The sequence below is a fragment of the Pelobates fuscus genome, chromosome 7, assembly GCF_036172605.1.
Source record: "Pelobates fuscus isolate aPelFus1 chromosome 7, aPelFus1.pri, whole genome shotgun sequence".
Lineage (NCBI taxonomy): Eukaryota > Metazoa > Chordata > Amphibia > Anura > Pelobatidae > Pelobates > Pelobates fuscus.
The window spans coordinates 148863298-148888670 of record NC_086323.1 but is presented as its reverse complement, the minus strand read 5'-3'; the positions used below and the strand labels follow the sequence as shown (position 1 = coordinate 148888670).

Below are 25373 nucleotides of genomic sequence, written 5' to 3'. Positions count from 1 at the left end.
CAATAGCTACAAATTTTTTGAACGCCTCAGACTCAACCAGATTGTATGGTAAAAGCTGGCGGGCTAATAGTTCGGACAAGCCAGCTGTCAGACGCTGGGCAAGAGGATGACTTGGTGACATTGGCTTCTTACGCTCAAACATGTCCTTGACAGACACATGACTGTGGGCAGATGAGCGGGAACTGCTCAAGGCGGGAGACGGAGTGGCGGATGGTTGAGAGGGGGCAAGAAGGACAGCAGTGGTTGACGTGGCTGAAGATGCTAGACCAGGAGGAGGATGGCGACTTAGAGTAGGCGTGCTGCTTGTACTCATGTGTTGATCCCATAGGCGTTTGTGATGTGAGATCATGTGCCTACGCAAAGCAGTTGTACCTAGGTGGGTGTTGGACCTCCCACGACTCAGTTTCCTTTGGCACAGGTTGCAAATGGCATCGCTGTTGTCCGAGGCAGACACACAAAAAAAATGCCACACTGCTGAGCTCTGCAATGACTGCATTCTGGTGGTGGACACAGCATGCGTTGATTGGCGTGCTGTCGGGCTGACCCCGGGTGCCAATGCATGCTGTCTGACTGTGCCACTAGCTCCTTGCGACGACCCCCCCCTGCTTCCAACTTGTCTCCTCCTCCTCTCTGTCTCCCCATCTGAACTTTCGCCCTGTTCTTCTTCTTGCCGAGCGGGCACCCACGTGACATCCATGGACGCATCGTCATCATCAACCGCTTCGCTTGTATCTGACAACTCAGAAAAGGAAGCAGCAGCGGGTACAACATCATCATCATCACACCGTACCTCCATGTGTTTAATGCTGCCTGCCTGAGACATATCCCTGTTATCTACATCCTCTAGCAATAATGGTTGCGCATCACTCATTTCTTCAAACGGGTGTGTGAATAACTCCTCTGACATACCAAGTAAAGCGGCTGTGGTGCTAGTTTTGGTGGTGGCGGCAGGCGGGTGAGTGGTATCTTGAGAGGTGCCTGAAGCTAAGCTGGAGGAGGATGGTGCGTCAAGGTTCCGAGCGGAGGCTGTACAAGATTGGGTGTCCTGTGTTAGCCAGTCAACTATGTCCTCAGAACTTTTCAAGTTCAGGGTACGTGGCTTCTGAAAACTGGGCATTATTCTAGGGCAAAAGGGAATCACAGCACCACGACCACGACGGCCCCTGCGGGGTGGCCTGCCTCTGCCTGTAATTTCTTGGGGGATTAGTGGTACTATGCGTGCAAGCTACTGTGAGACCAGATATGATTGGCAATGTGAACTGTAACAGTTCTGCAGAGCACACACTGTAGGCCTGACACACCCGCTTGAAGACAAGTAACTGCTATTCAATCTATAACAGTGAAAAAAACATTTTGGTTTTAAAAGCACGCTATAGAGACACCAGATATGATTGGCAATGTGCACTTGAACAGTTCTGCAGAGCACACACTGTAGGCCTGACACACCCGCTTGAAGACAAGTAACTGCTATTCAATCTATAACAGTGAAAAAAAAAATTTGGTTTTAAAAGCACGCTATAGAGACACCAGATATGATTGGCAATGTGCACTGGAACAGTTCTGGAGAGCACACGCTGAAGGAAGGACTGACAGAGCCGCTTGAAGGACACTGACTGGCTGCTATTAGCTTACACTAGAAACCTTTTTTCTTTGTAAAAGCACGCTATAGAGACACCAGATATGATTGGCAACTGTCAAAGCACGCTGGCACAGGTCTGCAGAGCACACGCTGAAGGAAGGACTGACAGAGCCGCTTGAAGGACACTGACTGGCTGCTATTAGCTTACACTGGAAACTTTTTTTCTTTGTAAAAGCACGCTATAGAGACACCAGATATGAGTGGCAACTGTCAAAGTACGCTGGCAGGGTTGTGCAGGGCACACGCTGAAGGAAGGCCTGACAGAGCCGCTTGAAGGACACTGACTGGCTGCTATTAGCTTACACTGGAAACCTTTTTTCTTTGTAAAAGCACACTAAAGAGACACCAGATATGATTGGCAACTGTCAAAGCACGCTGGCACAGGTCTGCAGAGCACACGCTGAAGTAGGCCTGACACCCAGACGCTTGCAGACAACTAACTGCTCTTCTATTACAGTGAAAAAAAAATATTTCTTTTAAATCTAAAGCTTAACCTATTGTAAAAACAGATATGAGTGGTGGCACTGACTGTGCAAATGGGCAAGGCATCCAACCTGACACAGAAGCTGGCAGGCAGGCAACTGCTCTTCTATTACAGTGAAAAAAAAATATTTATTTTAAATGTAAAGCTTAACCTATTGTTAAAACAGATATGAGTGGTGGCACTGACTGTGCAAATGGGCAAGGCATCCAACCTGACACAGAAGCTGGCAGGCAGGCAACTGCTCTTCTATTACAGTGAAAAAAAAATATTTATTTTAAATGTAAAGCTTAACCTATTGTTAAAACAGATATGAGTGGTGGCACTGACTGTGCAAATGGGCAAGGCATCCAACCTGACACAGAAGCTGTCAGGCAGGCAACTGCTCTTCTATTACAGTGAAAAAAAATTATTTATTTTAAATCTAAAGCTTAACCAATTGTTAAAACAGATATGAGTGGTGGCACTGACTGTGCAAATGGGCAAGGCATCCAACCTGACACAGAAGCTGGCAGGCAGGCAACTGCTCTTCTATTACAGTGAAAAAAAATTATTTCTTTTAAATGTAAAGCTTAACCTATTGTTAAAACAGATATGAGTGGTGGCACTGGGCAAGTAGGCACAGTATCCAATGTGAACCTCACACAGAAGCTGGCAGGCAGGCACCTGCAATTACATTACACGGAAAAAAAAAAAAAAGCAGCCTGATGTTATAGCCCTAAAAAGGGCTTTTTGGGGTGCTGTTCTTACAGCAGAGATCAGATGAGTCCTTCAGGATTGTAGTGGACACTGAATACCCTAGCCTAGCTATCAATTTCCCTATCTAATCAGCAGCAGCTAAACTTTCCCTCCTCTCACTAAGCATGCAGCTTCAGAATGAATCGAAAATGGATGCTGGGAGGGAGGTTGGAGGGTGTGGAAGGGAGGGAGTGCTGCTGATTGGCTGGAATGTGTCTGCTGACCGAGAGGCACAGGGTCAAAGTTTGCCCAATGATGACGAATAGGGGGCGGATCGAACTGCGCATGTGTCCGCCGGCCGCGGCGAACGCGAACACGCTAAGTTCGCCAGGAACTGTTCGCCGGCGGACAGTTCGGTACATCACTAGTTATAACTGATTAGTGACACTACTATGACAAAAATAATAATTAAAATAAATTAAATAAGTGTGTTAAAATGATTCTCTTTTGGCGATTAATAACACATTTTGAATGTAATATATTATCTGTCTTATTTTGCCATATACATAGTACTAAATAAATATGATATGGTTATGGTTAAATATATATATATCTACAAATATAATAATTTCTTTACACACATATTTATATATATATATATACACACACACACACACACATTACCTGGGAACAACTGCAAATCCTTCTATCCTGTCTATGTATATGCACAAATAACTACTGAATGATCTAATCTGTATTATCCATGTACATTTATTTTAATAATTGTGGGTCTGATCATCAGACCCACAATTATTAAAATAAATTTACATGACATGCACAGTAATGGAGACCCCTACTTTTATTATTCTGATTTTAACAGATAAGTATACATGCACGCTGAACATCAGTAGAAAGGTCTAGACAACAACAATTATAAGACGTTTATTCGTAGAAAGACATTTTAAACACAAGCCATACGAAAAGCACTTTACAAAATATATTTTCATTATCTTCTTATAAAATATAAACTAGCAGTGAAATACACACAATATATTTAAATGAATTAAAAAGGAGTAATTTTAAAATGACACACATAATAACTAATAAAAAAAAACACCTTTGAATAAAAGATTGAATGAGAATCACCTATAGTTACTGTCTTTTTCAACGCATGCTTCATATTTTATTACAATTTTAGCAAATGACATCACAATCTAGTTCAGTCTAGGCACAGCCAGGGCACACATTGCAAATGAATAGGAGAAATAAAAAACACATTGTTCCAGGTGTCCTGTATATACCTGATAATATTGATTTACAGGGAGACTAGATAGAGGCACCTAGGTGCAGGATAAAAACGTTTGCTTTTCTCTATTTCATTTTACATTTTATTTTTTAATCTGATGACTGAGTGACTGACTGGTCAAGATGGGTATAGCTGAAGGCTGACGATGTAATGTGTTGGAATTTTTTCCAAAATAAGTCAATTTAAAGGGAGTTTTTTTGTTTTCTTATTACATGGGATTGGCTGTTTTTTACTTATTCGAAATGTATTATTTATAGAAGTTATACACAGTTTCCATAAGATTCTCAAGACTTTTTCACAATGTTATTACAGAGGACAATAATTTGTGACCAGGGATACCATTAATAGTTTGAGTATTTGTGCTATAGATATTATGGGATTAGAATATAAAGGCACACAAATTAAACTTTACAAAATACAGCGGGTGAGACAAAACCAAAATCAGCATATAAATGGCCAAACAACCAAGATATATTACAGAATCAGTGGGATATTTGGAAATGGTGATTGTCATACAACCAACAGAATGCTAACACCAGGCCCCCATATTGTATAATGATGATGTATTGATATTAAGGCTGTACATATACTGCAATTTGTGTTCATAGCCCCACTACATCCACCAATTGCTGTTAAGGAGCCCAGCATACAGAAAATTCTGTACTGTTTGCTAAGGTGTGTGGTCATGTCTTTCAATAGCATGAAGCACAGGAACTGACTGTAGGGGAGGACGACAAATCAAACTTGAAGACCAGAGTTGGAGAAGACGCAAGGACAAGTAGGATTAAATAGAAACTTTAACAATGTTGTGCGTTAATCCTGTGGAATATGGGTTAAAAGTAACTTACTTCAATTAAAACTATTTTAAAGAAAAAACTGTCATTACAGAGATAATAGTAACATTGTACTTGAATTAGCCTCTAAGTAGAAGGGACTGACACAAACCAAATGTGGGTGGATGGATGGATGGAACCAAAGCCTTGCACTCAATGGCATTTAATGATATTACTTGCCCAGGTCACATACGAAAAACAGCAACATTCATGGGTCTTTATAAGAACCATCTTCATGTGCTTTATTGCATTATAACATTCAAACAGATGGATCACTAAGTCCGATGACTGTGATGTCATCATAAAAGCCTTCAGACTGAAATGTTGAGTCATCTGTTTGTATGTGACTATGTAATAAAGCACAAGAAGATTTTTTTTTCCAACAAAAACACATATCTGTTTTCTAAAGGATAAAAAGGATAATTTATTTTTATGTAATAATGCTCTTCTTTGAGGTTAAAAGGCACTTCTGGTCATTCAACCATTAAAAACAATATAACTTGTTATATAACCACAGACTTGCTATAATTGTATATTTGTGCTGATGGCATTGTTTTTTGTAATTTGGCATGCAGCTCCATATATGCCGACTAGGGGCAAGTTAAAGAAGATAATGGTGTTTCTTCTGCTTAATTCTCAATACCCACAGTGCACATTTTTGATACATTTTCCAGTTTCTATGGCTTCATCAGGTTTTATATAATCTTTGCACACCTACAGTAAACAGTGTAGTTTTGTCGTAAATTGGTTAATTTTACACTCATTTACTTAAAAAGAAAGGAAGGTATATTTGTATCATGACAGTTAGAGCACACCACACAGAAATGAAAGTAAATAATTATATGGTACTGTATGTTGTTAATTAATTAAAATCAATTTCTTGTTCGATCAAGACTTCCCTTTAACCCCTTCAGGACCGGCCTGTTTTTGCGATGTTTGTACGTTAAGGACCAGAGCAGTTTTAACACTTTTGTGGTGTTTGTGTTTAGCTGTAATTTTCCGCTCTCTCATTTACGGTTCCCATACAAGTTATATATTGTTTTTTTCAGGACAAAAGGGGCTTTCTTTACATACCATTATTTGTATTATGTCCAATATTGTATTTAAAAAAAATAATAAAATATGGTGAAAAATTAAAAAGTTTTTGGACTTTTACTTGAAAAATCTTTTACTTATCTACAAAAGCTAATGAAAAAAACTGCTAAATAGATTCAAAATTTTGTCCCGAGTTTAAAAACACCCAGTGTTTACATGCTTTATTGCTTTTTTTTTGCAAGTTATAGGCCTATAAATACAAGTAGGAAATTGCTGTTTCAATATATATATATTTTAAATGTATCAATAGTGACATTGTAACACCGTTATCTGTCATAAATCCCCGAAACACACCTAACATGTACATATTTTTTTAAAGTAGACAACCCAGGGTATTCAAAATTGGGTATGTCCAGTTTTTTTTAGTAGCCACTTAGTCACATACACTGGCCAAAGTTAGCATTTATATTTGTTTGTGTGTTAAAAATGCAAGAAACGCTAACTTTGGCCGGTGTTTGTGACTAAGTGGCTACTAAAAAAGGCTGAACATACCCCATTTGCAATACCTTGGGTTGTCTTCTTTTGCAAATGGTATGCCATCATGGGGCTAATTCTCATTCCTTGGCTACCATACGCTCTCAAAGGCAACCTAACCAATCCGACAAATTTCAATAAAAAAAAAAAGTAAAATCAAGCCTTATATTTGACCCTGTAACTTTCACAAACACTATAAAACCTCTACATGTGGGGTACTGTTATACTCAGGAGACTTCGCTGAACACAAATATTAGTGTATCAGAACAGTAAAATGTATCACAGCAATAATATCCTCAGTGAAAGTGCTGTTTGTGTGTGAAAAATGCAAAAAACTTCACTTTCACTGACAATATCTTCGCTGCGATATGTTTTACTGTTTTGAAACACTAATATTTGTGTTCAGCGAAGTCTCCCGAGTAAAACAGTACCCCCATGTACAGGTTTTAGGGTGTCATAGAAAGTTACAGGGTTAAACACAGTGCTAGCAAATTAAATTATCTGGACTTTCGGCCTGGGTTGGCAGGCAGGTCCCTCAAATTGCAATCATTAAAATTACTTAATTAGGTAAAAATATTACATAAATACACATGTAGAATTTTAATATATATACATATTTATATATTTGACGTCTACGTGTATATTTATGAAATTATTTATGTAATTATGTATATGGACATATGTATATTTCGTATTGTTTTTATTTATTTATTTATACATAGATATATATATCATTACATTCTAAGTATATTTTGATATAAATATATATATATATATATCAAAATACTGTTAGAATAAAATTGCATATATAAATATTTTTGTATAATTATTAAAAATTATTTTTATTTTTTGTTATTTATTTTTATTAACATATTATTTGTATTTTATAATAATATATATATACCATATATATAGCAATTATATATATTGTATATATTCGTGTGTAATTTAAATATAAGTGTATTTTTATATTAATATACGTATATATAAATATAAAAATACACTTAATATGACATTATATATATGATACATATACATATATTATATATAGATATAATACATGTATATATATCATATATATATATACACATATTATTATTTTTTTTTTTACACTGATTTTACACTGTTTTTTTTTCACTTTATTTTTTTGATTTTTCACTTGCAGGGAGACTGCCTGTCAGCACAGACAGTCCCCCTGCAGGCAGATACACAGACACCTATTGCGGTCATGTGATCGAGTGATCACATGGCCGTGGGGTCCTGATCTGCCGAGGGGGGACTGCCCGGGCAGACAGGCAACCCCCCTGGACCGGGTGGAGCACTGATCGCCGCCGTGGGACCGACGGCGATCAGGTAAGTAGCCCCAGACCGTTATGACGGTTCAGGACCGTCAGCGGTCCAAACGCACGTTTTACCGCTGACGGTCCTGAACCGTCAGCGGTCCTGAAAGGGTTAAGGGACAAATTAAGAACTAATTTCCTTCCCTAAATATTCTCCTTTTCTTGAGAGTAAGTGTGCAGGGAGCACTAACCACTAAACGCATATAAAGTTGAAAAACCTAATCAGAGACATTTGCTCCAAACCTATTTTTGGGCAATCACAATTCTGGGTGATTAGACTGAATTTGCAATACAGTCTATTGTCCCACTTTGGTCCAAGTTCCAAATTATGTTCAAAAATACATATTTTTATTTTTTGCCCCGCCTACTTACCAATTTTTGTACACCTATCATACACATGCATACATACAATGTTGCATTTTGAGCAGCAAAATACATTTAACTTAATGAAGTGGTTTTGGTGTACAGATCATGTCCCTGCATAATTCTATACCGTTTAAGAGATAAACCACTTTATTACTGTAGCCCTAGCCACAACTCCCCTAATTGTGACTCACACAATCTCCCTTCACACTTCCTGCAAAAAGGCTTCAAACCTATCTGAGCCGAGAGTGTTTACTTTAGAAGTTATTATCTCCTGCTCTGTTTGTCCAAAGAAACCTTCCGAGTGAGATTAGATAAAGTTACATAAAGGAAGAAGAAATTAAAACTTCACAGGAAGAAACAATCACAGAAGCACAATATTAGACCTGTTCCAGCCAAATGCAATTTGTTTATTTATTTTTAAAATATGTAGTGCTTATGTATTGCTATTTTTTTGTAACTAGTATCTATTTTCTTGTATATTTTTACAGCTTCTAGGTGTTCTCACTGTGTCCACAATGCTTCTCTCGGAGAAGCATTTGATTGGATACTGCCACGCATAAAAATGAAAGTTAGTGTACTGAGTAAAAAGGATGTCAATCAGCTTAGCTGCAGAAATTTCAGACAACTTGGGATCTTGAGGAACTTTTAAGGAAAAATCATTTTGAAAAACTAATGCAGTGATTTTTTTATTATTGCCTTGTTAAAGTGGAATAAAATACACATGCGTTTTTTTTTTTTAACCTGGATCATTTTCCCCGTAAGATACACTGTAGAGATAAAAAGTTAAATAACTGAAGTCCATAAATCTTTTATTTCAAATGTTCTTCAAGAACATTGAGAAGTTGAAAATCTGTAATCACCCAGAAAAAGTTCTGCAATCTCTAAACTGAAAATGTAAATTGATGGCTGTTTTTCCTGTTTTAAAACTTTTCAGCTCAGTTCCAACTAAATTTTTGTATTTTGTTAAAGAGACATTATAGCCAACTATTGAAGTGGTTTGGGTGCAGTGCCACCGTTTGTTTAAACCTTCACATTGCACTGTTAACTCCATCTCTAGTGGCTGTCTTCCATGCAGCCACAAGGAGGCGTTTCTGGGCCCAGAGCAGAGTTTTGCTTTGCCATCCGACGTTGGACTTCCTTATGCTTTGCATGAGGATGTCTAAAATCATCTATGTTCCCCATACGAAGGTACTGATTCAATGCTTTCTTATGGGGAAGCTTGAATGTGTGCGCTGCACTCAAAATGCCCAACATTGCAGTGATGTCACAAGAGGAGGAGACCTAGCCTGAAAAAGCGAAAAAGGAATTTTAACCGTTTAGTTATTGAATGGTGGGGGTGAACCTACAAAACAAGGGCCAGGGACACTAGAGCATTAGGAATACAGGTTTGTTCCTTTAAGGCAAATTAGTCATATTGCATAGGGGCATCTATTGCAGTCGCCTTGGATAGCAGCCATATTGAAATGCAGCTTTCACTGAGCATAGCATCTCAACCTCTAAATATACCGGATGTCTTCACAGCAGACATCACAGGGGTTTAATAACATCCTAGTTGTTTCTGTTTTTTTTTTTTTCTGGCTTCAGTCTACCAGACAGAATTTCTAAGGTAAGTTACACATGGCTGCGTGATATCAGAGCAGCACACAGCATGTGGCTGGTTAAAAAGGCAGTAGGTTACTCAAATAGCACCAATGCGGTTAAATAGATCTTATCTGCAGTGCAATTCTGAAATTAGTTAAAATGGTTGCAAGTCAGTGATACTCACCACAGCCCACTGAGAAGATGTTATGTACTCAACAATTATGGCAATATTCTACACAACAAGCGGACTGGATTTGCAAATAAATAAATGTAGAGAAACTTTTAGAGGATGAGAGGTGATACATTTAAAAAAGAAAAATCTTATTATTATGGATGTAGTCAACGCCATTTTACATCAATAAACAGAAGAATACTTTTAACTGTGAGAACCTGAGCCGTTTTACTTACTTTAGTTTTAACAGTGAACAATAAACAAACATACATTATGTAATCCATTCTCACAAATACTTTACAAATTCTCAAGTATACTTCAGTAACAAAATTAGTAATACAATCATTTCATAAAAAGGCTACATTTGTGATAAGAAAGTTGCTGGTAGAAATGTATTATGGGTAAGAAAGAAATGTATACCAATGATCGCACGTGTATTTCTTAAGAAGCTGCCGGTGAAGTTATTGGTGCTGTTCCAAGAGAGGTATTAAAAAGTGTTCAGACAATTAGTAAAATTTGTTCTTGTTTAAAAAAAAAAAAAAAACACATCCAATGATCTGTAGATATTGTGACAGCCAACCAGTTCCTTAGGGACACCAAGCTATAGCTCGTCTCGAGGTTTCCAGAACGGCCACTTCTCATGAAGGGTCACTAATTTTGCCGCTAAGTGCACCAGTCTCATAAATTCTTCCACGTCAAAGGCGTAATTGGTGAATTTAGGGTGCTCTCCCAAAGATGGATGGTGTCCCTTAATCAGAGAGAATAACAAGCTTTGTGAGGCAGAGGTAAGGTTTGCTTTTTATTGAGAGACAAGTTAATTAAGTCATTCTGGGTACAGAAACAACTTTCATTTAAAACCCCCAGGATCTATTGATCTTTAGCGCAGGACACAAACTGAATTATTGCCAAGATCATCTAATGGCCAATTAATTTCCTTTAGCTTCCTTTGCAGCCATCAATGCATGACAAATCAATTGGGAGAGGGCTGTTAATAGGATTAGATGATGAGGCAACAATATGTAAAGGTTCTTAAATGTAAACTTTCACGATTTTTCAAGCCAAATCCAGATGTGCTAAAAGCTACCTACCTATGGCGATAGAGCTGTAAAACAAATAGAAATAATAATGATAGATAAATTACTGGGTTTAAACTTTAAAAAACTATGCATGGTTAATCTGACAATTGGTTTATGTTCCCAATCTGACATAAAAAGTGTTTGCAGCCATATTTTCTTAGCACTAGGAATGTATAACACAAAATTTTACTTTTATCCCTCTGCCGTTTGTTTGGGTTTTGTTGTTTGTTAGGTTTTTTTTTTACAGATATAGGTAGCACTATAAACATTATAGTGAAAATACTAATAATCCTTATGTGCAATTCTTCCATCGAGTGCTTTATAAAAAATGTTTTGACAAATGCAGACGGGATAGCACCCAAAAAAACTATTCCTATAAAATAAATATGAGAAAACATTTAGAGGGGCAAAGGTTTAAAAATAATATCAGGAAGTATTACTTTACTGAGAGGGTAGTGGATGCGCGGAATAGCCTTCCAGCTGAAGTGGTAGAGGTTAACACAGTAAAGGAGTTTAAGCATGCGTGGGATAGGCATAAGGCTTATCCTAACTATAAGATAATGCCAGGGACTAATGAAAGTATTTAGAAAATTGGGCAGACTAGATGGGCCGAATGGTTCTTATCTGCCGTCACATTCTATGTTTCTATGTTTGTTATGGTACTTTAGGTGTCCATTTCAATTTAATAGCTTTACACATTATGCACGTTTTCCTTTAAGATATTACATGCATTTCAAAAGGGACCTAACAGTACTTTTCTCTGTATGATCTTTCTGTCCTTGGAGAGGATTAAATTTACCAGTACCTTATCTTGGGGAAAGACTTTGTCCTGTTTCTCCCACGTGATGTAATGAACGCCTCGGAGTCGCGCCAAATCTAAATAGCAGTGTTGGTCTTCACAATTATACCTGGAAGGATTCGTTATCAATGAACACATCCCATCACATTAATGATTGATTTGAAACATTTATTTAGATCTTTACAATGAATAGTTTTTTCTATAAATACAAAAGCCCAGCTTGATGGTTAGAGCATTTTCATCACAATAAAAGTTATGCTTTTAAAAGCGTAGATCAGAAAGCAAGGTTCTCTAAGCGGAGCCCAGCAGGAATATTCATTTGGTCGCCATGGAGATTACTCTACATTTAGAATAGTGTCCCCAGAATTGCTATTTATGCCACCTTGAGAATGGCTTCTTAAAGCGATAAAGGGTATAATAAAGAAGGATGGGAGAGAACAGACTTAAAGTACAAACATACAGAGATTGACATATCGATTTATGTAAATAGTAAAATGAGTAATTTAATGATAAAGATAGAATTAGATGGTTACATAGGCTGTGAAGAGACTTGCGTCCATCAAGTTCAGCCTCTCTCACATTTGTTTTTGCTGTTGATCTAAAATAAGGCAAAACGAAAAAAAAACTGTTTAAAGCGCTAACCAATTTTGCAACAACCCAGGAAAAAAATATTTCTCAACCCCAGAATGGCAATCAGAACTATTCTTTGATCAAGAAGCTGTTACCCCACAAATTAAAAATGATATCTCTGAATATTATGTTTTTGCAATTATTCATCCAGTTGCTGTTTAAACATATGTATAGACTCTAATAAAATCACCTCTTCAGGCAGAGAATTCCACATCCTTATTATTCTTATCGTAAGAAAGCCTATAATTTGCCTTAGACTAAATCTGCTTTCTTCCAGTCTAAATCTGTGACCTTGTGTAATATGAATAGTTCTGTTTACGAATAGATTTCCAGACAATGGTTTGTATTGGCCCTAAATAGATTTGTATAATGCTTTCATATCCCCTGTGAGAAACAGATTTACATTTGCTAACTTTCCTTAATAACTAAAATGCTCCATTCCTTTTATTAATTTTGTAGCCCATCTCTGCAATTTTTCTTGTGCCATATCCTTCTTTAGAACAGGTGTCCAAAATTGTACAGCATATTCAAGGTATGGTCTTACCAGTGATTTATGAAAAGGGAAGATTCTATTTTATCCCAAGAATTAATGCTCCTATTTATATATGACAATACCTTACTGGTCTTAGCAACTCCTGATTGGCATTGCACATTGTTGCCTAGTTTATGGTCTATAACAATTCCCAAATCCTTCTCATGTGTTGTTATCCCTAATTTACCATTGTTCGGTCCTTAAGGGGTTAAAGATGTCTCTCTAAAAATCCCCATACATTTTTGTTACCACTTTTAAAACTGGAATGACCTTCCAGAAGTCACTCGTGGGAACCACATTTTCTGTTTCCTTTCAAGAGACTAAAAATAATGACTGAAAATTCCATTCTTAGAAGTCATTTTCATATATATATATATATATGTGAGAGCAAAGGGAGTCTAGCCGTCATAGCAGTCTGCCGCACTAGCTTTGATTAAAGGGCCAATAAACACGGTGCTAAAACACTCATTCTAGTTCTAAACTGGAAGGTGTGGGTTTCCTTGCAGTCAAAACAAATCAAGGAATGTCGAAGTAGACAAGCAGGGTATGCTCCTGCACTTTATTTGATTAAATAAAAGTACACGTTGGAATTGGGTAAACTATGCTACTATAGTTTTCTTGTGAAAGAACATTTGATTACATGGCTTAGTACAAAGCAAAATGTGTCTCTTATATCAAGATTACCAATATCTTCTGCCTTGGGGGGGAAAAAAAAGAGACTTTTAAAAGGGTTAAACATAATCTAGTCAATGTGAGTTCCTTATTTACTGAAGGTGCGTTCACGGCAACTGTGACATTCTTGTATTAAAATATTAAGACAGTTCATCATTACACAGAGAAAGGGTTTAACTGCCTGAACTTTTAGTGTGTCCCCTTAGTGTCTACTTCTCTTTTGAGAATATTTCTCAACCCTTCCATCTTTTATGTGTCCCTCCAAAATACTTCCTCCCAACTTTTATGTATTTTCCCAAAAACACTTTCCTCCCCTTTTTGGCATTTACTTACCGGCCTTCCTCCCCTCTTAAATTTCTCTCTACATTTTCCCTTAGTAGTGCCTGCGACCCTGCTTCCATGTCTCTCCCCCATCTCCACACTTTGATTTCTAACTACCCATATTCTTTAATGTGTTTCAAAAATACACTCTCTTCCTCCTTCCTGCATTTCTCCCTAATACCTCTAGTTTCTTTTTAAATATCTTTTTTCGGGGGCGGGGCCGGGCCGCCAAGATGGACGGTCGCAGGAGAGCTCGGCTCCTGCAACATACCAAGGATTAAGCCAGTAATTTAAGCTTTACAGCGACTCAAAATACTCACCACTGCGACCCACGACCCACTAAGGCTACCGGATCCGAGGAGAGGCTGGCTTCTGTAGCTTCAGTCCCTCGGAGGTAAGATCTCCGCAATCCACAGCGGGAACTTAGCCGGCGGTGAGTGGGGTGGACGGCCGCCACCCCACTATCCTGCCTAACGAAGCCTGAAAGGCACTTTGACTCACCGCGGACCCGGCCCTGTTTCCTCCCCCCTCTGGACCGGGGGGGTGATCCCGGTCCTCGCCCCATAGCCGCACTCACAGCGTGGCGGCAGAGATCCGGCAACGACATCTCACAAGCTCAGGGCCCAAACCAAAGATGGCGGAGACCATGTGCGGCATAACTGCTGAAAACGGAGATGGAGGAGGGGAAACCCAGAGTAAGCGGCGGCGCCACAGCACCCGCCACCAGAGACCAACCTGAAGTTATCTGCCCGCATAAGCTGACACCCGGAATGACCAGGCACTCTCCCCTCACTCACCGTAAGGAGCCTCCTGCCCAGCAATCCTGGAACCACGAACACCGACACCCAGAGGCGTTGCACACGCTGTGCCCTCTTTGCAGCACCATAGACCCGACGGACTCTTCAGCACACTGTGTGCGGCAGCATACATAAGGCCAGGACTGCCAACGATCAACTCACTCACTGCTATTAGCTACAACATCGCTATACTAATTAGCACAGAAGAAATCCAAGTTCCGACGCTGCGGCCCACATCAAGCTTCCAAACTGCAATAAGACACCGGGCCCTACCAAGACACCCCAGACAGCACGCTGAACAGCCCTTTGCAGCACCCCAGTGGCATGGGTTGAAACCGGGAGACCAGCCTCCAAATACCTGCTGCCAAGGCCAGTGCGGGACTTTGTACACCCCCTGTCTAATCTACTTCAGTTGTAGAGATGCAAATTCAGCTCACCGTGGTGCCTCATAAGCCCCTAGCCTCAGTGGTTAATATCCCTGTTAATAACTCTGTTGACAATCTATTATAATATTGTTTGTTTGCTTTTGATTATCAAAGTGTGCCTGTATACACAATTCTTTACTACTACTCATCCAGCTCATGGCATACATAGATAGCATTATCCTGTTTACTCATGAGACAAATTGTGTTGTTCACTCCTGTCACAAAACTGCATTATGTGTAGATACAACCACAAAGCATACTAATGTCACAGACGAGTAGAACAGCCTGTAACCAACCTAAGCGAGAACCTAATCTACTGCAATATACATAACCAAATTAACACAAATTCTGCTTAGCTCATTAGACATACCCATGCAACTAATATAACCTTAAAAAATTTGCAAGTTCTCAGAGCCACTGCTATACATGTCTTTGTTTTCATATTATTCTACGCTGTTGTGGCGCATGACTATGTTTGTACTCACCTGCACGACAAAAATAAAGAATTAAAAAAAAAAAAAATATATCTTTTTTCATACCCCCTTTTTACTGTTGTAGCATGGGAAGGCTGTAAGTACATCATTTAAATCTCTGTTCAGGCCTAAAATTCCAATCTCACATAACTGGTGGCAATTCTTGGTGTGGAGGAGTGGGACATGATTCATTGTTATATACAATGATTCCCCAAACCATAGTGTTTAGATCATGATCTCAGTGCTAAGGCTGGACAGAGTGCTTACACAGTTCGTCCACTGAACAACACCTAGGATTAAGCTGCTGTATTCACAGAAGCCCCTTAGGCGGCTGGCGACCTAACTTGTGGCAGAAACGTCATGGAGTTCTCTGAAGCAAGGCAAATCCACAGAGACTAAGGCCCCAATACTCTATGCATCCCTGTAGATATACATATATGCATTTTTCCAACATGTCACGCTGAACACGCAATATGCACAGACAGTCACGTTTTTCAGATTTCCAACACGCAACCTTATAGCGTCCTTTAGCAATTGTATGCTGCTTCAAAACACAGTTTTTTATATCACTGCATGTGCATGCTCAGCATTTTGCAAACACAATCTAGCAATGCTGTGTGCCTAAAAGTATGCTGCAGAATTTTCTTAACTCTGTGAGTTTCTCCAAATACTAAGTGTTTAATAACAATTGTAACTGCAGCGACACAAAAAAGGTTTTACAAAATTCTCATCTGGTTTCAGAATGCTAAGTGGCCTTACTTGATTGGCAACTTCACGGATGACCAGCCGGCAATCAAGTTACACAGATCATTTTCCAAAAAAGCATGGAGGTTTCAACAATGAAAGGTTCTTAACATGTTAACTGTGCCATACATGGACCTTGTGGAAACAACAAAGTAATGTAGTCCTTCCGTAGAAACGTTAAAAAAGTAATCGTTTTGAAGAACCAATGAAAAGAAAGCAAACAGTACTATAATAAAAGTTGTCCATTGTAGGAAAGATGGTTAATACTTACAACTCAAATATTACAGCCCAGTCAGGCAAGAAAAGTAAGTGCGTCAGACCAGCTCCATGCATCCCAATAAAAATATCAGAGTTATATGTGATAGAAAGTTGCTCAAGGAATCCAAGATCTCTGTATGAAATAAAAATGGCACGCTGGAATGATCAGTTCACAAGACTGTATTTAGCAGGCTTTAATTATGACTGTGTGGTTTGCAAAGGTTGTGCAATCACAGATAACAATAAAAGGTAATTAGTATCAGGCTATAAGTCTAACACCATCAGATGACAAGAAGTTGAGCTTCTTAATGAATGTTAATGATGTCAGATGACAGTACCAATAAAAGGCATATTATCTGGTACTGGGACAGCGGAGACAGATGTCAGAGGTGGTGGAAGACATCTTGGTCTTAAGATCATTTGATATTTTAATGGATGAATTATTATGTTCTATTGCAGAAAACGTTTCATTCTTGGTTAAACAAAGTGGGGGTACGGAGCGAAAATTTTGGACTCATAAATTTAAAGTGATACCCCAAGCAGCATAAACACCAGTGCTCTGGTGCACACACCCAATACAAGGGGTCAAACTGTTTTTGAAAGCTTTGACTTTTTCCTTGGGGTCCGCCAAGTACTGGTCCCTGATTTCTCTAGAGCTTAAAGCTTTTGGCAGGGCAGGACTTAGCCTGGCTGAGAGTGATCAGCTAATTCTCTTAGCCAAATTAACTAACCCTGCATAACTAGGCTTAAGCTTATGGAAACCTCTACCTGCACGGAGGTGGGGAGCCGTGCCCAATGGATTGTTGTAAAATGATTTGAATTCTTACAATAGGAGTGCTTCGGGGCACTGCTGGCACCATAAACACTACAACACACTGTAGTGGTTATGGAGCTTGGGGGGATTGTTTAAGTGTATGAGTCGCACATTCTTGTCTCAGTATGCCCACTTTGTTCAACAATCATACACACAATGATTTCCCACACCATGACACAGAGACCTACTGTGAAATCCAAAGGTGCAATCTAATAAAAAAAATAAAACATTCCATTCATTTATCAATAGATCTAGTGAATTTAAATATTTACAATTAATACACTTACTTGTACTTGTAGTCCACGACCTGAACTTTAAACATTGGTACTTTCTCCAATGCGTGGACCAGCTAGGAAAAAAATATGCAACATTAAAACGTGTTCATTTTTTGCCAGAATGCCTACAAGAAAATGTGCAGTAAGTAATAGCAACAGTATAGAGAAAGGGGGGGGGGGGGCAATAGGCAGATCTCCAGCTGTTCTTAAACTGCAATGCCCATGATGCTTAGCAAGCCTTATTGCTGGAAAGGCATTTTGGGATTTGCAGTTCTACAAAAGCTGGTGGGAGGGTGACCATCTCTGGTACAGAATCTGCTATGAATGTTTAATTTTTTTTTTTCCTTTTGATACGCTTCAACAACCTTTTCTTGAGAAAAGCTAGCGAGGGCTCTGTCTAGATGAAATTATGGAAATGTTGTTTCTGGTTATAACCAATGGGGTTTGCAAGTTTCTCAGCTGTGTTCCTGGCAACATACCAGCAAAATAAATACATAAAGCTCTTCTTCCAATTTTAGTGACATAGGGCTGAGAGATTTTATTGCTCCAAGCTGCTGATTGAAATACCATTCTGTATCTTGGCATAGGCCTGTGAATAGCACATATTTGCAGCTCGACCATCTGCAAGTAAGTAAATAAATAAACAAATAATGTAGCTTTAATTCCATTTGCTGCTTGCCATCCAGTGCTGGGATTTCCTGGATAAACAACTCATATAGAAGGTTTACTGACACACTGAAAAATGTCACACCCATTCATTTTATCCAGGATTAGTTCATTTTTTTCCCAGTGACTCATGGAAATAAGGACGTGAAAGGAAAAGCTACTCTGAGGGTTTTAAACTAAAATAAAAATGGAGAAATGCTGTTTGTTACTGTACTGCCTGTGCATCTAAGCACCTTTAACCCCTTAAGGACACATGACATGTGTGACACGTCATGATTCCTTTTTGTTCCAGAAGTTTGGTCCTTAAGGGGTTAAAGGACCACTATAGTGCCAGGAAAACATACTCGTTTTCCTGGCACTATAGTGCCCTGAAGGTGCCCCCACCCTCAGGGTCCCCCTCCCGCCAGGCTGGATGGAGAGGAAGGGGTTAAATCTTACCTTTTTTCCAGCGCCGGGCTCACTCGGCACGGGGAACTCTCCTCCTACTTTCCCCGTCATCGGCTGAATGCGCGGCAAGAGCTGCGCGCGCATTCAGCCAGTCCATAGGAAAGCATTCTCAATGCTTTCCTATGGACGCTGGCATCTTCTCACTGTGAAAACCACAGTGAGAAGCGCGGAAGCGCCTCTAGCGGCTGTCAATGAGACAGCCACTAGAGGCTGGATTAACCCTAATGTAAACATAGCAGTTTCTCTGAAACTGCTATGTTTACAGCAGAAAGTGTTAATCCTAGATGGACCTGGCACCCAGACCACTTCATTAAGCTGAAGTGGTCTGGGTGCCTATAGTGGTCCTTTAACTGCAAGCGATTGAGAACAAAGATATGACCACAGCAGAGAGGACTGTAATGGTGAACTTTCACTTCTCTGGAAATTGCACCACCGAATTAACATTTTAGAATCACCTATAAATCATGTAAAATTGCCTTCTTGCGATGCACCATTTTTTTTATTTTTTTAACGAGTATATTAAAGAATTGGTAATTTACATCACAGTCTGGTTTAATCCTGGCACAGCCAAGGCACACAATGCATTAGAGCAGGAGAAAGAGAAACATTGGTGGAAATTTGTGAAAGTAACAAGTTATTAACAAGTAAAAGACACTGGGTGAAATGTATCAAAGTATCAAAATGGTCTGAAAATTATTTTTTTTGTATCTGTTTGTATTTATTCGTTTACTCTAAAATGGTCTCAGAAGTAGACTTATTCTAGCTAAGTTTTGCCATTTTTAAAACATATATCCATTTCAGATAATAACGCCAATTTAGAGTGGTGGAAAAAAGAGAGAGGTACAAAACACTCTTCAGGCAGAAAAAGTAATACAGCAATTGATTAATCTATAATGGAAAAAATAAAAAAGCACCAAAAAAAGCAGCATATAAAAAAATAAAAATAAACAAACAAACATTTAATAAACTGCTCCAAAAAAAGGAGCAAAACTATCTGAAACACTTTAATAAATATCTTCCTCTGTGTTTCCTCAGGAAACATACTACACATAAAACAATATATGTAAAACAAGAAATAGAACCTCATTCAAGTTTAGTATTTTCCGAAATTCCGTGCTCCGTGTCAGTATGGTGACTCGAATTGTTTCCTCCTAAATCCAACATAAAGAGACCAGTCAGCCAATGTTACAGAATACACAATGTACAGTCATGTCGGTCACTTTAATAAACCAACTGTTATGCAAGCAAGAGAATGCTTGGAAAAGCAAGCAATTATAATTGACAAAGTTTAAAGGGACACTATAGTCACCAAAACAACTTTAGCTTAATGAAGCAGTTTTGGTGTATAGATCATGCTCCATGCAGTCTTACTGCTCAATTTTCTGCCATTTAGGAGTTAAATCACTTTGTTTATAAACCCTAGTCACACCTCCCTGCATGTGACTTGCACAACCTTCCTAAACACTTCCTGTAAAGAATCATCTAATGTTTATCCTTCCTTTATTGCAAGTTCTGTTCAACTTAGATTTTCTTATCCCCTGCTATGTTAATAGCTTGCTAGACCCTGCAATAGACTACTGTATGTAATCAAAGTTCAATTTACAGAGAAAGATATCTAATTGTTTAAGGTAAATTACATCTGATTGAACTGCTTCATTAAGCTAGAGTTGTTTAGGTCACTAGAGTTTCCCTTTAACCATTCCCAGAAAAAAAGCTGTAGAGAATATGTGATGTAAGAAGCCAATTAGAGTCTACTAGTTGCAAAGTGGCACCCATCATTCCACTGTGCAGAAAACGGAGAATGGTTCTTTGAATTGAATTTAATCATCCATATATGATTTCTGATGACAGGAAGTCTTTAATAGACAAAGCAAAGAGTGATATCACTCATAAACAACTACGGGTGAGAGGAATGAGTCAGCCATGTTTTTATTAAGTATATGTTTGAGATGTTGGGATTTATTTATACATAGGATTTTTACATTTTTCACTGCAATTTCAAGATACAGGTCCCAAACAGAGAATTCTACTAGAATCAGGATGTTTGGGATTCAGATGTGACAAAAAATGTGTTTATCATCTGATGTTTCTTTAGCATTTTAACATCCCCCTTGTGACTAGGAATGGGTTGGGGTATAAAAAGAAAAAAAAAGTATGCATTTTTTTTTACCTTTAAAACATTCTGGTTGATATTCAGGCGGTGAAGCACATGCTGCGAGAACGCTCTGAATAATCCTGTGCCACGACAGTTTGAGATCTTTAAAAAAAAAAAATGTAAAGCAATACATTGATCTACTGAAATGAATATCTTCTACGATCAAAAGTATAAAGTTACCAACTTGCTTCACTTACCAATGGTGTGTTGTAAAACAAGCCATATCTCATACGTGGCAGTAAAGCAAATACAGCATCTTTAACACATAGCTAAAATAAATAAATTAATTAAAATTAGCATTTTTGTTTCATTTTGTCTCAGAAGAACAGTCTATATACATACACATTCATCAAAGAACGGTAAATGTACTGCAGCCTATTCAATTCATGGCTAGCATACTTGAGCATACACTGCTTAAAATGTATCCTTTACCAACTGGGCAATGGCATTCAACTAGGACACGTCTGCAGCTCAAAATGTGCCCCTTTAATTGAAATACAGTCCTTAGCTGTGTTCTGGGGAGCACCACAGGTGTCAGCAACAAGATTTAGCAGCTGTCACAATCACATCTTTGGGTGCTATACAGAGCGTTAATTACTGGCTGCCCAGTACCCAGAAACTCATGGTTTAAAGAGAGGTGCAGTTACGGTCATTCAGTCTGTCTGCTATATATTATTATTTTTGTTTTGTAACATTGAAAGAAATCACTGTTAAGTGATGTCACCAGAATCTAGCGCTCGTGTTGGCCACGAGAAAATCGGACGTATCGCAAGATCTGAGACAGGAGTATCAACTAAAAATTTAGGAAGACATCACTTTGTTTCTCAAGATTGTGCACAAACAGGACTTTGGGGTATCTTGTTAGCAATAAAACAGATAAAAGGGCACCAATATGACATTTAATTTTGCAGGTTTCTACACCGAAAACATTAACACAATTTAAGTATCAGGCAATTTCTTTTCTCCTACCCGTTTAGAATCGTATGCCTTCAAATGTATGATTTCATAGTCTGTAAACGCCTTCCACGTTTCGCTAAATAAGTCACCGTAGCCGTAAAAACTCTGCAAATCAAAAAAATAATGTAGATTGCCAAAAAGAGAGAAATTATAAATACAGATCGCCAGAAGAGGAATTAAAATCTGTAACTTTCTAGGGAAAAAAACTGTATTTAAAATGAAGCCTATTTTCTTCTTTTATTTTAATTATTTACATATAATTTGCAATTATTTTCATAAGCAGCACTTTTTGGCACACAGGATAAAAATAAACTTTTCTAAAACATTTCATGCAAAATGGTTCAGTTATCAGATATTTTCTTTTTACCAGTATGTTAAAACGGTTTTAAACTTTTTGTTGTGGTTGTTAATGTTAGCTGATTTCTAACTTAATGTGTTATAGTTGTTATTGGGCGCAGGAAGCATATTACACTGGCAAGTGTAATATGGCAACTCAAATGTGCAATGAAATGTTGAGAGCTAATTGGTTATCATTATACCCGGGTTCTGATTGGCTGCTTCATGGATATGCCTGATTTCTATTAGTAGCTGCCTCTGAAGAGCTCAACTCATGAAAGTAAATTTGAGAGCCTCTTTAACCCCTTAAGGACACATGACATGTGTGACATGTCATGATTCCCTTTTATTCCAGAAGTTTGGTCCTTAAGGGGTTAAAAAGTGTTATACATTTCCAAGATGGCTGACAATACATTTCAATGTTTAGTTGTTTTTTTTACAACTTACTATGATTTGCTTATATAACAATAAAAAAGAGAAGACAACAAGGATAGCTTACTCCAAATTTGTGTTTGTGTGTCAGAGTTTGTATTTTTCTGTTTAAAATCTGAATTGTAGTGTAAAGGGTTTTATAGAATCTTCAGTAATAGATTTTGATTTCCTTAGAATCTCTTTGAAATTGTGGTGCATTGTCTATTTATTTCATTTCTGGAAACTGATCCACTTTAATACAGTTTCGGCACCTTATATTTTAATTACATATGCGGAGCCTATCCCACCTCTTTAATTAGTAAAGTTAATTAAACATCTGCCAAGTATTGGAGCACTGTTCTTAATGTAAGCATTTTCTGCATGTTTCTGTACATAAAGGTGCAATATAGTTGCTCTAATTATAGGTTCACCTTTTCGAGAATATAAGAGCAGTAAAACCTACTTCCTTTCACCACAATGTTAACAGAACTGCCAATAGGACACTAAATACTCCACTTTATGTGTGCTCAATACATATCATAAGGATGAGCACTGAGAATCTATTTATTCATTTTAGGAAATGTGAACATTTATTAAATGCGTTTTAGTGATTAGTCACACAGGCATTGTATTATTAATACCAAATTTAAACTGACTAAACTAAATCATTACTTTAAAAAGACAGATTAATTAAAATCCCAGTGTTATTCACTAAACTGTGATTTGTCAAGGAATTCAACGTGAGTTTGAAAATGTAGGCCAAAATCGAAACTGGAAAATTTCTCTTTTTTTCAGATTCCCAACAATTCATAGATTAAAGAATAACTCTTAATTATAAATGGTCACACGTCGCATACCTCTTGTAAATTACTAACTCTACATGTGTATATTAAGGCTGTCGAACACAACACTGAAATCACAAGACCACCTTACCCCCACCCTAAGAACAGAATTATACGCCAGAAATGTAAGCATTACAATGCCACATTTAAAAAGGTAAGTATGATAAATTACAATCCACGGTTGGTAAACGATCAATAATGTTTTCTGACTTGTCCTACCAAAAGCACTAACAAATGTCAAGATCAGGGGTCCTCAAAATCCGTCCCCCCAGATGTTGCTGAACTACAACTCCCATGATTCTTTGAATTACATAGATAGTCAGAGAATCACGGGGGTTGTAGGAACATCTGGGGGGCCAGAGTTTGAGGACCCCTGGTCAAGATTAAAGGGACAGTTTAAGCACCATAACCACTACAGTGTTCTATAGTGGTTATGGTGTCTGGAGTTCTTGGTTCACTTCCTCAGTTCCCTTTGGCGGGGTCTTCTCTTCAGATATACCTCAAGTAGAACTTTCCCTCCTGCACTAAATATATATACATTGCACCCCTTTTTAGAGAGAATTCCTGGCTGAGAGCAGCAACTGATGCTCACAGCCCATGAATTAATTCTAAAGACAGGTGGAACTGATATCACTAACGTGAAAGTAATTATTTTGACTTTAGTGATATCTGAAGAAGAGGTTGGACCTGGAGCACCAGAAGCACCCAGGTAGGTGTCAAACTCTTCAAAAAGGCTTTTACTACTTATGTGGGAAGGCAAAAGTGGTGCTCCTGGCACTATATCCACTAAAGCATGAGGTCATGATGAGGTTATGATGCCCTTTCAAAATTATCTTGTCTTTCTGGTCAGTAGCGTTACAGCATGCTGCATACATAGCTCAAATCTCTAGAAGCAATGTGTATAGTGTACATTATACACTGCTTTGTGGTATTAGACACTATAAATTACTATACAATGCAAGATAACCAATACATTGCCTAGCAGCTGGACTAAGGAAATCTGGAATTAAAGCGGTGTGATCTTAAAAGTGCACCAAGTAATTTATTTCATTGTAGGGGCACTACAAGACTTCATGATATACTGGCAGATGTCCATCTATAAACCCTGCTTTCTAGAGGAGCAGTGTGAACTTGGCATTTGACCAGCTGGTTTCTAACTTGGCAGGCAATAGCCTCAAGTATGTAGCAAAGTGGAGACTTCCTGTTCTCACACTTAAGAAAATAATTAAAAGACAACACATGTAAATAAGGTATGATTACCATTTTTTGTTTTACCACAATCAGGTATCTGGTGCTAAAACTGCTTTATTTCTTAGATATTAATATATTTTTATTTCTTAGATATTAATTACAGATATAAAGCTCTGATTATGTGTTCCAGTAGTAAGTGTTACACATGTGACCTAAATTACATGGCAGAAATCATAGGTTCTCCACAAAGTCAACTCATGATTTCATTCTACCAATGTCGATACAATGATCTCCATTAACAACAACATATTCTCGGCCCTGGAAGGTACTAGTAAACTACCGGTAAATGTTTTTTTCTCAAATAAAGAATACATTACAATTTATATTATTATTAATATTGCTATTTATAAATGTGATAAATAGGTAAAGCTATAGAATACAGTATACAACAAAATTATTTCTAGCATCTGTCTACATCGAGCATGTCTAACTCGCGGCCCACAATGAATATCTTGATATAATGAGTACATGCTAACTGTTAAGGCAGAGTAGGAATCCTGCTCTCTACACATTAAGGTGCCTACTCT

General features: G+C 38.1%; 1 protein-coding gene across 1 annotated transcript in view; it reads right to left on the bottom strand.

Annotated features, from left to right (window-relative positions):
* Window positions 1-10168: 10168 nt before the first annotated feature.
* EOGT (EGF domain specific O-linked N-acetylglucosamine transferase) overlaps window positions 10169-25373 on the bottom strand; it is a 38375-nt gene continuing 23170 nt past the window's right edge. Inside the window, exons 9-16 of the mRNA XM_063426802.1 lie at window positions 22019-22111; window positions 21247-21318; window positions 21065-21151; window positions 19977-20045; window positions 17794-17855; window positions 16706-16825; window positions 11847-11949; window positions 10169-10713 (exon numbers count right to left, since the gene is read on the bottom strand). Of these exons, the coding sequence (XP_063282872.1) occupies window positions 10567-10713; window positions 11847-11949; window positions 16706-16825; window positions 17794-17855; window positions 19977-20045; window positions 21065-21151; window positions 21247-21318; window positions 22019-22111 (753 nt within the window). The 3' untranslated portion in view covers window positions 10169-10566. The remainder of the gene's footprint in view (window positions 10714-11846; window positions 11950-16705; window positions 16826-17793; window positions 17856-19976; window positions 20046-21064; window positions 21152-21246; window positions 21319-22018; window positions 22112-25373) is intronic.